This window comes from Halichoerus grypus, chromosome 11 (assembly GCF_964656455.1).
Source record: "Halichoerus grypus chromosome 11, mHalGry1.hap1.1, whole genome shotgun sequence".
Classification (NCBI taxonomy): domain Eukaryota; kingdom Metazoa; phylum Chordata; class Mammalia; order Carnivora; family Phocidae; genus Halichoerus; species Halichoerus grypus.
In genome coordinates, this window is record NC_135722.1 from 98,103,169 (window position 1) to 98,116,735 (window position 13,567).

Genomic DNA, 13,567 nt, shown 5'->3' on the forward strand with positions numbered 1-13,567 from the left:
ACCCCCTCAGCCCCTTCATGCCTGGACTCTTCCAACCTCCATCCTTGGAACTTTCTGGGACGAGGAGCCCTTGACAAAGCCCCTTATGGGTCCCCCTCCCAGAAGAAGTGGCCTTGCTTATCCCCACGAGAGTGGGCCTGCTTCAGCAGACAAGTTCTAAAACACTCTCCCCATTTCCTCCCTCTCTCCCCATCCTCCTGCCCCTGCTGGCCACCTCCCAGCTCAAGCCAGCTGACCGTGGGGACTCTGTGTTCTTCAGCTGCCATGCCATCAACTCATATGGGGAGGACCGGGGCTTGATCCAACTCACTGTGCAAGGTACCCTCACCTGCCCCACCATTCCTTACCCCTTCCGCAGGGAGCCAGGTCCCCACTGCTAACTCCACCTCAAGAACAGGGGCATCACCCAAGCCGTGGTGGAGGATGATGGGAAATGGCCTTTGGGAAGAGCCTTCGTCCACTCTCCCTTCTGGCCAGAGTGGGGCAATAAGGGCCCTTCCAGGCACATTTCAGACAACAAGGTTTACAATGGCCACCATCACTGTAGAACACATTGCTGCTTCCAGAAGTGGAGGTATCTGGGTTTGTGGGCCCAGACGCTGGAGGAGATGAGAGAAGGGAAAGTCGAGCTGGGAAAAGTTGGGAGCTCTTCATGGAGGACAAGCAGCCTCTCAGGTCAGAGGAAATCCCTCAAGAGGACCTGTCCTCCCCCAGGCCAAGGAAGAGAGGGTAACAAAGCAGGAGACCAAGCTTGGCCCCCTTCTGGCTCTGAGCCCTGCTGCTGGGCCTCCCAGTCCCACCTTGCCCAGACCCCAAGGTTCAGGACTCTTGGGTAGACCACAGTTGTCCCCAACCCCCAGGGATATAGCAGAACCCTGGTCTTCTCTGGAGATAGGCAGGGGGCCAAGCTCTCTGCTGCCGTCCTCACTTCTGCTCCTTCCATGTGCCACTCCCCAGAGCCCCCTGACCCCCCAGAGCTAGAGATCCGGGAGGTGAAGGCCCGGAGCATGAACCTGCGCTGGACCCAGCGATTCGATGGGAACAGCATCATCACGGGCTTCGACATTGAATACAAGAACAAATCAGGTAGGGTGAAGGCTCAGCCCTCCACAGCCCTTGTGCCCATGCCCTGCCTGTGCCCTTCCAGCAGGACAGTCCCTGAGCCTCTGAGCTGCCCATCTAAGGCAAACACGCCAGCACCCACCAGTGTATGAGCCCCTGTGGCTTCCTAAGGGAGGGACTCTGGTTGGGCTAAGAATTCTGTGAGAGGGGCAGATGGAACCCCAATTGATGGGGAGAGAGTGCCAGTCCCTTCTTTCCAGGATTGTCCCTGGACCAAGCTCCACAAGGTGGTCTGACTTAAAGCAATGGGAAGGCCCAGAGCTAAGGGGCTATGGGCTGTGTCTGTGGGGTCAGAGACATCATGGGTTTGACTAGGTCATCTGGGCATTCCTGGTTTGGGATGATGGGAATGCTTGGGGGTCAGAGAGCTGGTCCTTGCTGGTCTCTGGTGGATGGAAAAGCCTAGATCTAAGTTTTGTCCTCCCGGTAGCCTTTCAGAGCCCTCCCCTGGGACCCTCGCTAGCTCCCATGAGCTGCCTGCCACTGTGAGGCCCTGTGGAACACTTAATGACAGGCCCCCAGGTCTCCAGGGAAATGGGGGCCCCATTGTCAAGCGGCAGGAATGGCAAGGAGGGGGCCTCAGAGCGGACAAGAGGCCCGGAGTGGACCAAGCCACAAAAGAGCTGCAGGGGCTCGTGTTTGTTATCTGTGTGACTGTCTCTGGAAGGTATGTGAAGAATGGGCCATGGGGCGTCCCGAGAGGGCACCTAGGGGGCCCTGACAACATGCAAGTGAGGGGAAACCCTACTCCTCCTTCTGGATGCTTTTGTACCTTTCAAATTCACATAAGCCTATATAAGCTTTTCAAAACAATTTAAAAATCAAATGCCAAAAAGGGGTCTGGAGCACTCAGCCCTCCCCAGCCCCGCTTCCGCCACCAACTCCAGCTCATTTTCCAGGTCTTGGGGTAGATCCAAGGTTCTGTTTCCCCCAAGGCCTTCCAGACCCTTCCTCTGGCCCTTAGCACAGCACGTGGTCAGTGGCTGGCTAGGTGTCCTCCCCTCTGGAGGGACAAAGTCCCGGTCCCTGCCATCTTCCCAGCACCTGGCACATGGCCCACCACGTGGTAGGCACTCAGCAGAGCGCTGCTGAGTGAGTCAGATACAGCAAAGCAAACCTCTGAGTTGCATATTCACCTCTTGAGAAGCAGTTCTGTCCAGGACACTGGGGTCAGTCACCTCTGATACACGGCTCTACAGGGTTCTACAAGGTTCTACATCTCTGAAACAGGCTTCTACAGCTGCCCTCAGAAGCTTACGGTCTGGCTGGGGAGAAAGTCAGGCGGCAGCCAGCCACCCAGGAGTCCACCCTGAGTGCGGGAAGAAGGTGGTGAGAGGAGAGGCCACCACTCACAGGGGCACTGGGGAAACGTCTCTCCTGTCCCTGTAGATGCTGCACTGAGAGCTAGGACTTGAGGACTGAGAGGTGATGGGCCTGGATTCAAGGAAAGGGGAAGGGCAGAGCCCAAGTGGGGCACAGAGGGCTCTCGGATATAGTTCTTGGGCAATCGGACTAAATGTGTTCTGGGGCCAGGTTGGGAGGGGGCCTCTGGGCTGAGTTTTACTTTGTTGGGGAAGGTCACTGAGAGCCACTGACAGTGTCTGAGCTCCCAGAGAGAGATTTGGGTACCATGGCAGCCTGGAAAGATTCATCCGGTGTCTGTGGAAGAACGAGAAGCCTCTGGGAGCAAGGAGACTGTTGCAGGGCTGCAGCAGGGAGAGAGGTGAGGAGCAGCGGGGCCTCAGCAGAGACACAGGGCCTAGAGGGAGAGGAGGCTGACTGTGTCCATCTCATGCCTCAAGACTTCCTGAGGCTGGCCTGGAACCAGACAGGTCTGCAGGCCCACGTCCCCATGTGGCGGTGCACGCTCCAGCTCCCCGTCAGCTTGCCATGGCCAGCGGGCTCTGCTCCTCGTTGTCGGAGGTGGGAGTGGGCGCCTGGGCGGTCACTCGCACCCCTGCCCCCTGGCTCCTTGTAACTGCCTCCCTGCCCTCCTCCCCCATGCTGCCCCAAGCCTGCTCGCCCCCACGGACCACGCTCTAAGGTGTGCAGACCTTTCCTGGGGCACCACAGAGCCGGGCGAAGCTGAGAACCTCCCACGTCTGGAGAGCAGGGCCAGAGAGGCGGGCAGGAAAGGCGCTGTTTTTGGGGCACATCCATGTCTTCCCCAACCCCCTTGGGCTCTCCTGCAAGATGAGCAACTTCCATACCCTACCCCAGAGCTGGAGGTCCCAGGACGGGTGGGCAGAGTGGAGGGAGGGGTAACGAAGACTCTCCCTTTAATGAGGGCTTTGCACCTGTGAAAAAAATCAATCGTGGGATCAAGAGCATGGGGCAGCTGCCTGGTCCTTTGCCCTACCTTTGCATCGAACTGCTCCAGACTATCCCACCCCGGTGGGCACCCGTCCCCTATCCCGGTGGGCGTTCCTGCAAGGTGGGAATCGTAGTGCCTGCCTTGCGGGATTGTTTTGAGAATGAAAGAAAGCATCCAGCACAGGGCTACGGTAAACCTTTCATAAAAGTGAGTTCCTCCCTCCTTTCTAACTCACATACCTCATGTGGCAATCTCTAGTCCTGTGGGGCTTGCAGGCTGAAATAGATGTCTGTCAGTCGGCAACATGGACTGAGTGCCAGTAAAATCATGCCGTAGCCATGTGGTAGGGGAAGAAAAAGAATTAAGAGGCAGAGTGTTGCTCTTGGAGCTTACAGTGCGGTCGGAGTGAGAACATGCACTGTGTACACACACACATGCACGCATGCGCGCACGCACACACATGCCTTCAGAACCATTATAAAGCACTATCCAATCACATGTAACATACCACAAACTATATTACATGATAACTGAAAAAGGTATCCTAGGGAACAGATGGGTGACTCAAAGGAAGGAGGGGGCTGGGCGCGTGCGTGTATGTGTGTGTGTGTGTGTGTGTAAATAGATCTTCTTCCACACATGGAATAGTGGAACAAGAACAATTCTCAAAGCAGAAGACTTGGGTTGACCAAGTGTCGGAGCTTTGTGATCTTTAGCAAGCTACTTTGGACATCTCTTTATCTATCAAATGGGGCCAATAGCAGGTCATTCTCAGGGTGGTTGTAAGGATTAAGAGAGTGTGAGGACTTATGTGGAAGGGCTTAGCACAGAGCCTGGCACATCCTAACTCTCCATGGGTGTCCGCTCCGTGCCTCTGTTCTCCCTCCCTCTCTCTTCCTCCTGCCCTGGACCACACCCATGCTGGGTCCGGACCAGCTGCTCCTGACCCCCTTCTTTGCCACAGTTTTGTCTTTGCCACATTTTCTGCCATGTTGCTCATTGTGCTAATTTTCCAAGGGAAATTACCAAGTCTGCCCTTTCTAAACCATCCCGCTCACGCTGACTTCTCCTGGCCCCAGGCAGCAGAGTAATAATACATGAATGCTGAATGATAAATAGCACCGTCCACACAAATCTATCAGATGGCGCGGTGCAGTTTTAAAAATGCAGACACTACATTTCGCTTCTGTTCCCCAAGCAAGGAGCAGGGATGGGTTCATTGAGGATGGCCCTCCAAGCCCAGAAGGCAGCTTCATGGTGCGAGCTGCCGGCCACCATGGGGTGAGCCTGCCTGGTGCGCTCTGTCGTTCTGTGTGTGCTGGAGCGTGGCTGTTGGAGGGACTGGTGTTGGGATGTTGTGAGCTGTCGTTGTGACCCAGGGAACCTCCTCTCTGTGCTGCAGAAAGATTGCCATGGGGGGTGGGAGGGGGCGCTTAGGGCCGTGATGCAAGGAGGAAGTCAGAGATGCAGAATGGATTTGTTTCCCAGGCGCAGACAACTAAACGCTCCAGATGTGGCTTTTGTCCAAGCTGCTCCCCCTCTACAGCAAATGTATCTCCTAAAAAACCAGAGGCTCCAGGTCCCCTCCTGGCAAGCAGCCCACAGGGTAGAAGGCACTGAGATCTCCCCAGCCACTGCCTTATTTTTTTAAGAAGAATATTTTGCATCAGAAACCCTTTGATGAAGAAAGGGAAAGAGAGCCCTTAATGAAATATGTTAATCTGGGTAAGCTGGGCTCATATGAAAAGGAATATTAAAAGAGACAATATTCGCCAAAGCCAGCTCAGTACTCTGAGAGAGCTGAAAAAGAAAGAGAAGAAAATAGGGCCCCTAATTTAAGCTATTCAGGGTCAGAGAGATGGCAGTGATCAAGTTTGGAAAATCAGCTAGAGGCCTTCAGATTTGACTCTGATGCATTAGCCTGGGAGGGCTGTGGGGAGAGAGTTTTTGAGCCAACATCAAAGATAATTTGGGAATGCAAGGTCAAATCCACCTGCAAACGATTGGTTTTTACAAGAGAAAAGGGGGCCACCCTCCTGTGGTTGGCGGCTGAGTGTGGAAAGGAAAGGAAAGGAAAGGCAAGGGTATTTATTGTGACTACAAAATGCAGAGGAACTCCAAGTCCAAAGTAAAGGACAAAAAGGGGCTCTGATCTAACATCAACAGTGGGTTGTAAGTGCCCAGCACATGCCAAGTGAGGGAGACAGGCAAAGATTTAGACATGGCTCCTGCCTTCAGGGAGCTTAGCATCTCCTTGGGTAGTTGCTGCTGAAACAACAAGCCCCAGACAATGAAGAGGGCTGTAAATGCCGTAGGAGTTCAGAGGAAAAGAGTGGTAAAAGATAAAGCCAGAAAGTTATACACAAGCCAGATGTTGCAGGGCCTGGGGTTATGTAAAGAAATTTCGTTGTTATCCCAAGAGCTAGGAAAAACTGTTGAAGAGTTTTATGCAAGGGGATGGCAGTATCAGATTTGTGTTAGAGGAGACCACTCTCAATGCCAAAATAGTGTTTGGCCTGTAAGAAGTGCTTGATCATATTTGTGGGATGAATGACAGCTGCAGTATGGAGAACAGATGGAAGGGGGCACAGAGTGGGTTCTGGGAGGCTAGCTAGTTAGGATGTTACTTTCCTGGTCCAAGTGAGAGATGACAGTGGCTTGGCCTGGGGCAGGGATAGAGATGGAGAGAAATGGAGAGATTCAAAAGATACATGGAACACAAAAGCTATAAGACTTGATAGAGAGAAGAGTCAAGAATAACACCTAGCATACCATGATCCCATTTCCTGAGATAGGGACCCCGGGAAGGCAGTGGGTTTATAGGATGTATGGTCAAGACTTCTGTCTTGGACATGTTAACTGTGGACGTCTTTGAAACATCCAAGAGATGTCAAGGAAACAGTTGGCTATAAAAATCTTGAGTTCAAAGGAGACATCCAGCTGGACACAAATCTTTGAGTTAATCTGTGTATAGATGGAAATAGAAGCCAAGTGTGGGGAAAGTCTATGAAGTGAGAGAAGGAGAACCTAAGATGGAGCCTGGAAGAACTCCATCTAACCATTAATGGTAGGGTAGGGAAGATGCATCTGCAATGAAGAGAGAGAAAAAATAGTCCAAAACACAAGAGAAAAACCAGAGAGTGTTTTATCAGGGAAGCCAAGGAAAGAGTGTTTCAAGAGGAAGGGAGAGGTTCAAGTGTTGAACACTTGAGAGGCCAAGTGAGAAATTCGTCTTGGTGACATGGGGTCACCTATACCATTGAGATACAGTGCTGACATCATGAGGGGGTGTGAGGAGTAAATGGTGAATGTTTACATTGTCCAGACCACACCTGGTGCATCACAGATGCTTGGTAAATATTAGCACTTCTGAAACAATCGGAGAGATAATTCTTGGCAGGCTCTCACCCCCAGGATACTACACAGACAGCAGACTGAAACATACCCCAGTCTTCCTGTGAAAAAGGCCTACTTACTTGTCCTGGAACTTCAACCTGAGGGGCAGGCTTCAGGTCACATCTAGAGACTACCGAAATGTTCTAAGGGAATGTGGGCTGGGGGAATGCCACCTTTGTGCTTTCCCTTGGCCTCACTACAGCTCACTAGTACATCCCAGAAAGGAGCTCATACACTTGTCTGGAGTCTTGATTTTTTGCAACTGTTGCCAAGTGGACACCTCCAGATGACCTGGTCTGGAGGTCAGCAGGGTTTGTGATTGTGGTCCCATAGAACTGTATGTATTTGTATACTTTAAAAGCTGCTGTCTGAGAGTCTGGCTTCCAATCAGCCTGAAAGTCAGCAGGTGCTAAGATCCCTCCCTCTGGAACACTGAAGGTCTTGGCACACCCTCAACAACTGGGACCTATCAAGAATAAACTTTGCTTAGACAATCACAAAGGTTCAAGAGACAACAACCAAGGGCTAGGGCAAGGTGAAACAATCTGGTTCATCTCCTGCATAAGACCACTCCTTCAAGACAGGAAGAGGTGGCCATTTTACCTAATACATAGAAAAAAACACAGACAGTCAAGCAAAATGAAGAAACGGATATGTTCCAAATGAAAAGAACACACACACACACAAAAATCCCAGAAAGAAAAGCTTAATGAAATGGAGGTAAATAACTTACCTGATAAAGAGTTCAAAATAATGGTCTTAAACATGCTCATAGAACTTAGGAGAAGAATGGATGAACGCAGTGAGGGCTTCAACAAAGAGACAGAAAATATTTTAAAAGTACCAAACAGAAGTCACAGAGCTGAAGAACACACTAGAGGGATTCAGCAGGAGACTAGACAATGCAGAAGAAAGGATCAGTGACCTGGAAGACAGGGCAGTGTAACTCTCCCAAACAGAGCAGCAAAAAGATAAGAGAATTTGTAAACGTGAAGATAACTTAAGGGACCTATGGAACAGTAGCAAGCAGAGTAACACTCACATTACAGGGCTCCTCAAGAAGAAATAAATGGGCAGAAAACTTAATTGAAGTAATAATGGCTGAAAACTTCCCTAACCTGGGTAGGGAAACAGACATCCAGATCCAGGCAGCCCAGAAAGTTCCAGATAAGATAAACCCAAAGAGACCCACAACAAGACACATTGTAATTAAAATGTCAAAAACTAAAGATAAAGGGAAAAATCTTTAAAGCAGCAAGAGAAAAACAACGTGTTATATACAAGGGAAACCCCATAAAACTATCAGCAGATTCCTCAGAAACTTTGTGGGCCGAAAGGGAGCAGCATGGTGTAGTCAAAGTGCCAAAGGGGAAAAAAAATTCCAACCAAGAATACTCTGCCTGGCAAGGTTATCATTCAGAATTGAAGGAGAGACAAAGAGTTACCCAGACAAGTAAAAGCTAAATGAGTTCATCACCACCAAACTGGTCTTACAACAAATGTTAAAGGGACTTCTTCAAGCTGAAGAGAAAGGGTACTAATTAATAACAGGAGAACATATCAAAGTGAAAATCTCACTGGTAAAGGTAAACATATAGTAAATGTAGTGGATTAATCACTTATAAAGCTAGTATGAAGGCTAAAAGAGAAGTCGTAAAAATATCTAGAACTACAATAATTAGTTAAGGGATACACAAAATAAAATGCAAGAGATCATGAGAAAAGAATTTAAGCACACCACTAAAGAAAGTCATCAAACCACAAGTGAAGAGAGCAAAAGAAGGAATAGAGAAAAACTACGGAACAGGTGGAAAACAATTAACACGTGGCAATAAGTACATGTTTATCAATAATTATAGGCATACCTGGGAGATATTGCTGGTTCAGATCACCAAGATAAAGCAGTGCATATAAAAGTGATGCATATACTATACTGTAGTCTTTTAAGTGTGCAAGAGCATTATATTTTTAAAAACAATTATTGTAAAAAAAAAAAAAAAGTGCTAGCCATTATTTGAGTTTTCAGCAAGTCATAATCTTTTTGCTGGTGGAGGGTCCTGCCTCGGTCTCAACGGCTGCTGACTCATCAGCGTGGAGGTTGCTGAAGGCTGGGGCGGCTGGGGCAAGTTCTTAAAATAAGACAACAATGAAGTCTGCCACTTCAATGGGCTCTTCCTTTCACAAACCATCTCTCTGTAGCATGCGATGCTGTTTGATAGCATTTTACCCACAGTAGAACTTCTTTCAGAATTGGAGTCCATCCTCTCAAACCTGCCACTGCTTTATCAGCTATGTTTATGTAATATTCTAACTCTTTTGTTGTCACTTCAACAGTCTCCACAGAATCTTCCCCAGGAGTAGATTCTATCTCAAGAAACCAGTTTCTTTGCTCATCTGTAAGAAGCAACTCTTCATCTATTCAAGTTTTATCATGAGATTGGAGCAGTTCAGTCCCATCTTCAGGCTCCACTTCTGATTCTAGTTCTCTTGCTGTTTCCACCACATTTGCAGGTACTTCCTCCACTGAAGTCTTGAACCCCTCAAAGTCTACATATGGGTTGCAATCAAATTCTTCCCAACTCCTGTTAATGTTGGTATTTTCACCTCTTCCCATGAATCATCAATGTTCTTACTGGCTTCTAGAATGGTGAATTCTTTCTGGAAGATTTTCTATTTACTGTGCTCAGATCCATCAAAGGAATCACTATCTATGGCATCTATAGCCTTGTGAAATATATGTCTTAAAATAACAAGACTCGAAAGTCGAAATAACTCCTTGATCCACGGGCTGCAGAATGGATGTTGTGTTCGCAGGCATGAAAACTACATTCATTGTACATCTCCGTCAGATCTCTTGTCAGGTGCATTGTCAATGAACAGTAATATTTTGAAAGAAATCTTTTTTCTGAGCAGTAAGTCTCAACAGTGGGCTTAAAATATTCAGCAAACCCTGTTATAAACAGATATGCCAGCATCCAGGCTTTGTTGTTCCATTTATAGAGCACAGAAAGAGTAGATTTAGCATAATTTTTTTTTTTTAAGTAGGCTCCACACCCAGCATGGAGCCCAATATGGGGCTTGAATTCACAACCCTGAGATCAAGACCTGAGCTGAGACCAAGAGTTGGACACTTAACCAACTCAGCCACCCAGTCACCCCTAGCATAATTCTTAAGGGCCCTAGGATTGGGGGATGTTAAATGAGCAGTGACTTCAACTTAAAGTCACCAGGATCATTAAGCCCCTAACCAGAGAGTCAGCCTGTCCTTTGAAGCTTTGAACCTGGGCATTGACTTCCCCTCTCTCGCTATGAAAGTCCTAGATGGCATCTTCCAATAGATCACCGTTTCATCTACACTGAAATATCTGTCGTCTAGTGGAGCCACCTTCACTGACTATCTGAGCTAGATCTTCTGGAGAACTTGCTGTAGCTTCTACATCAGCCCTTGCTGCTTCACCTTGCACTTTTATAGAGATTACTTCTTTCCTTAAACCTCATGAACCAACCTCTACAAGCTTGAGATTTTTCTTCTGCAGCTTCCCCACCTCCCTCAGCCTTCAAAGAATTGAATAAACAAGAAATAACAAGTGTTGGCAAAGATGTGAAGAACAAGGGAACCTTCTTACACTGTTGGTGAGACTATAAATTGCTGCAGCCACTATGGAAAACAGTATGGAGGTTTCTCAAAAATTTGAAAGTAGAATTATTATATGATTCAGCAATTCCACTTCTAGGCATTTATCCAAGGAAACAAAAATACTGATTTGAAAATATTTATGCACCCCTATATTCATTGCAGCATTATTTACAATAGCCAAGAGATGGAAGAAACCTAAGTCCATTGATAAATGAATGGATAAAGAAGATGTGCGACACACACCCACACACACATGCACACACACAATGGAATATTACTCAGCCATAAAAAGAGTGAAATCTTGCCATTTGCAACAACATGGGTGGACCTGGAGGGTATTATGCTAAGTGAAATAGGTCAGACAGAAAAAAAGACGAATACCATATGATTTCACTTGAAAACAAAACAAACACATAATAAACCTCATAGATGCAGGGAACTGACTGGTGGTTACCAGAGGGGAAGGGTTCTGAGGATGGATGAAATGCGGGAAGGACATCAGGGGGTATATATTTCCAGTCATAAAATAAATAAGTCATGGGGATGTAATGTACAGCATGGTGACTATAGACAATAATATTGTATCGCATGTTTAAAAGTTGCTTAGAGACTAAATGTTGAGGGTTCTCATCATACGCAGAAAATTTTGGGGGCACCTGAGTGGCTCAGTCAGTTGAGCATCTGACTCTTGATCTCACAGCTGTGAGTTCGAGCCCCAAGTTGGGCTCCATGCTGGGTGTGGAGCCTACATTAAAAAAAAAGAAAGAAAGAACAAGAAAGAAAGAAAAGAAAAGAAAGGAAGAAAAGAAAAGGAAAAATGGTGACAGTAGCTAACTTAAAGTAGTGATCACTGCACAATGTCACAATGTATGTAAATATCAAATCGTTATGCCATACACCTGAAATTAATATATTATATGTCAATTATACCTCAATAAAAGAAAGAATTCTATGAGGTGAATAGATATATAAAACTCTATTACTGTTGAGGAACTGGTGCGTATAGACTTGAAACTTCTTTTTTTTTTTTTAAGATTTTATTTAATTATTTGAGAGAGAGAGAGAGAGCACGAGCAGGGGGAAGGGCAGAGGCAGAGAGAGAGGGAGAAGCAGACTCCCTACTGAGCACGGAGCCCAACACAGGACTTGATCCCAGGACCCTGAGACTTGAAATTCCCAAGTTAGTTCCTACAAAGAACAAGGAAATTTCAAAGTGGAACAGAGGAAGATTCGATTTTCTCATTCTAAGGAGGTGCATTGTGACATAATGAAATCCCTGAGTCTGAACCTTGGAGGGTCCTATCTGAAGCCTCCACAGGATTGGAAGTGACTCAGGAGAACACGCATGATACCTGTCTCCAGTGTTCTTGGGATTTCTAAACCAAATCCCACTATCTCAACCACTTCCCTCTCCAATTCTTACATGGAGGCAACGCAGAACTCTAAAAATGGCTTAGCATGGAATTCCTAGGAAGCATGCACAGATTTTCCCAGGCCCCCACGAGCGACAGAACGGCAGCCAGATCATGCCGGCCCTCACAGTCCAAGGGGTTTTGGGGCCTCAGTGTGAATGTGGCGGAAGACCACTGAGCAGAAGGAGATGCCCGGAGGTTTCTAAGAGACAATAAAAGTTGGGCAGATGTCCCTCTGTGACAGCAACAGAAAACATAGGTGTCTTAAAAACCATTTCCATTAAAGCAGACCTTCCCAAACCATATTTTAAGGTCTGGCTTCCTCTGTGACCCTTGGCCCCACTCCCACCCAGCTGGGTGTGTGGCCCCTATCTCCTTTCTCCTCACATTCCAGGGCTCCTTCTTTTGCTCCAGAAAGGGAACCAGGTTTGGCTTACAGACAGCAAAGCCTGTTTCTTAAAAAAAGGAACATGAGTTTGGCTGGAGATTTCCCAATCTCCAATCCAGTGTTGTGCTCAGGTGAGAAGAGAGGACATTGTAGGATATTAGAATATTCTAGGATATGATTTCCCAAAACACTGTTTTCTGATGGCACCTTTACTGTTGCTAGGACAGTAAACATTTCAGATCCTGAGTTCCACTTCTAAGTATTACTGGGTCAGAAATAAGGTGTGGAAACTGGACGTTAAGATGGGGGCAACAATATGTTATGCCACTGAATTTATAGAATTACGACTAATCTTGAGTAAAGGATGTAGGTTACCTCAGGAAAGATGAAGCTTAAAGTTATGATGAAGGATCACGAAGTCTTCCTTTTCTATACCAACAAACTCCCAGTATGTCCTTGAAAGCAGGTATCTGAAACTCTGTCGTAGGATGCTGAAGCTCCCAGGAGACATGCCACAAACAATGGGGCCAAACCCCCGGAGAGTGGACTGGGCATTCCTGGGGGACGTTTTCCTCACCCACAGAGGCCAGGTTCCTGTAAGTTCTCCAACATGACATCCTTGTACACTCCCCGCTCTTTATGAGACACCTCTCCAGCCACATCCCTGAATGGCAGCCGTCCCTGGATCTCAAAACAAGTCACCAGGTGCCCATAGACAGAGCTCATCATTTGACCCAAGATGAAACCAGAGACTTACGAGAACTCATTGGGACTTAGGAGAGTGTCCTAAATTATCCAATCAAGATGAAACCAGAGACTTATGAGAACTCACTGGGACTTAGGAGAATGTCCTAAATTATCCAATAAGATCATTTTTTACACAGTAATATTCTCTAACTCTGAGGAAAGAAGATGACACATGGTCCACGAAAACCACTGTGGAGACTATATTTTTCTGGAAGATAAATTAAAAAATTAAGGCCCCAACACAGGCATACACATTTCTGAATGTTATATTTATATCCTATAGGATAAATGGTGTGTATTTCTGGGATGGGAAAGTTATGGTGAGTTAGAGGTGTACTCAAATTTTAATGCATAGGGAACACACTGGAGACCTTGGAAACATCCAGATTCTACCTAGCTCAGGAGTTCTGGGGTGGGACCTGAGTTTCCACATTTTTAACCAGCTCATTTTTAACCAGTGACGCCAATGTCTCTGGTCCAATGAAAAGGTTATATGGAATTTACAGGCCTAATAGGATCGTGAACATAGCAGCAACAAACCTTTTTGAAAA

General features: G+C 47.1%; 1 protein-coding gene across 2 annotated transcripts in view; it reads left to right on the forward strand.

Moving 5' to 3' along the window:
• The window catches only part of DSCAML1 (DS cell adhesion molecule like 1), a 339,830-nt gene that overhangs the window by 282,683 nt on the left and 43,580 nt on the right, over positions 1 to 13,567 (forward strand). For both annotated transcript variants that reach the window (XM_036104458.2, XM_078058936.1), the window contains exons 13-14: positions 222 to 318; positions 958 to 1,086. In XM_036104458.2, coding sequence (XP_035960351.2) covers positions 222 to 318; positions 958 to 1,086 — 226 coding nt within the window. The remainder of the gene's footprint in view (positions 1 to 221; positions 319 to 957; positions 1,087 to 13,567) is intronic.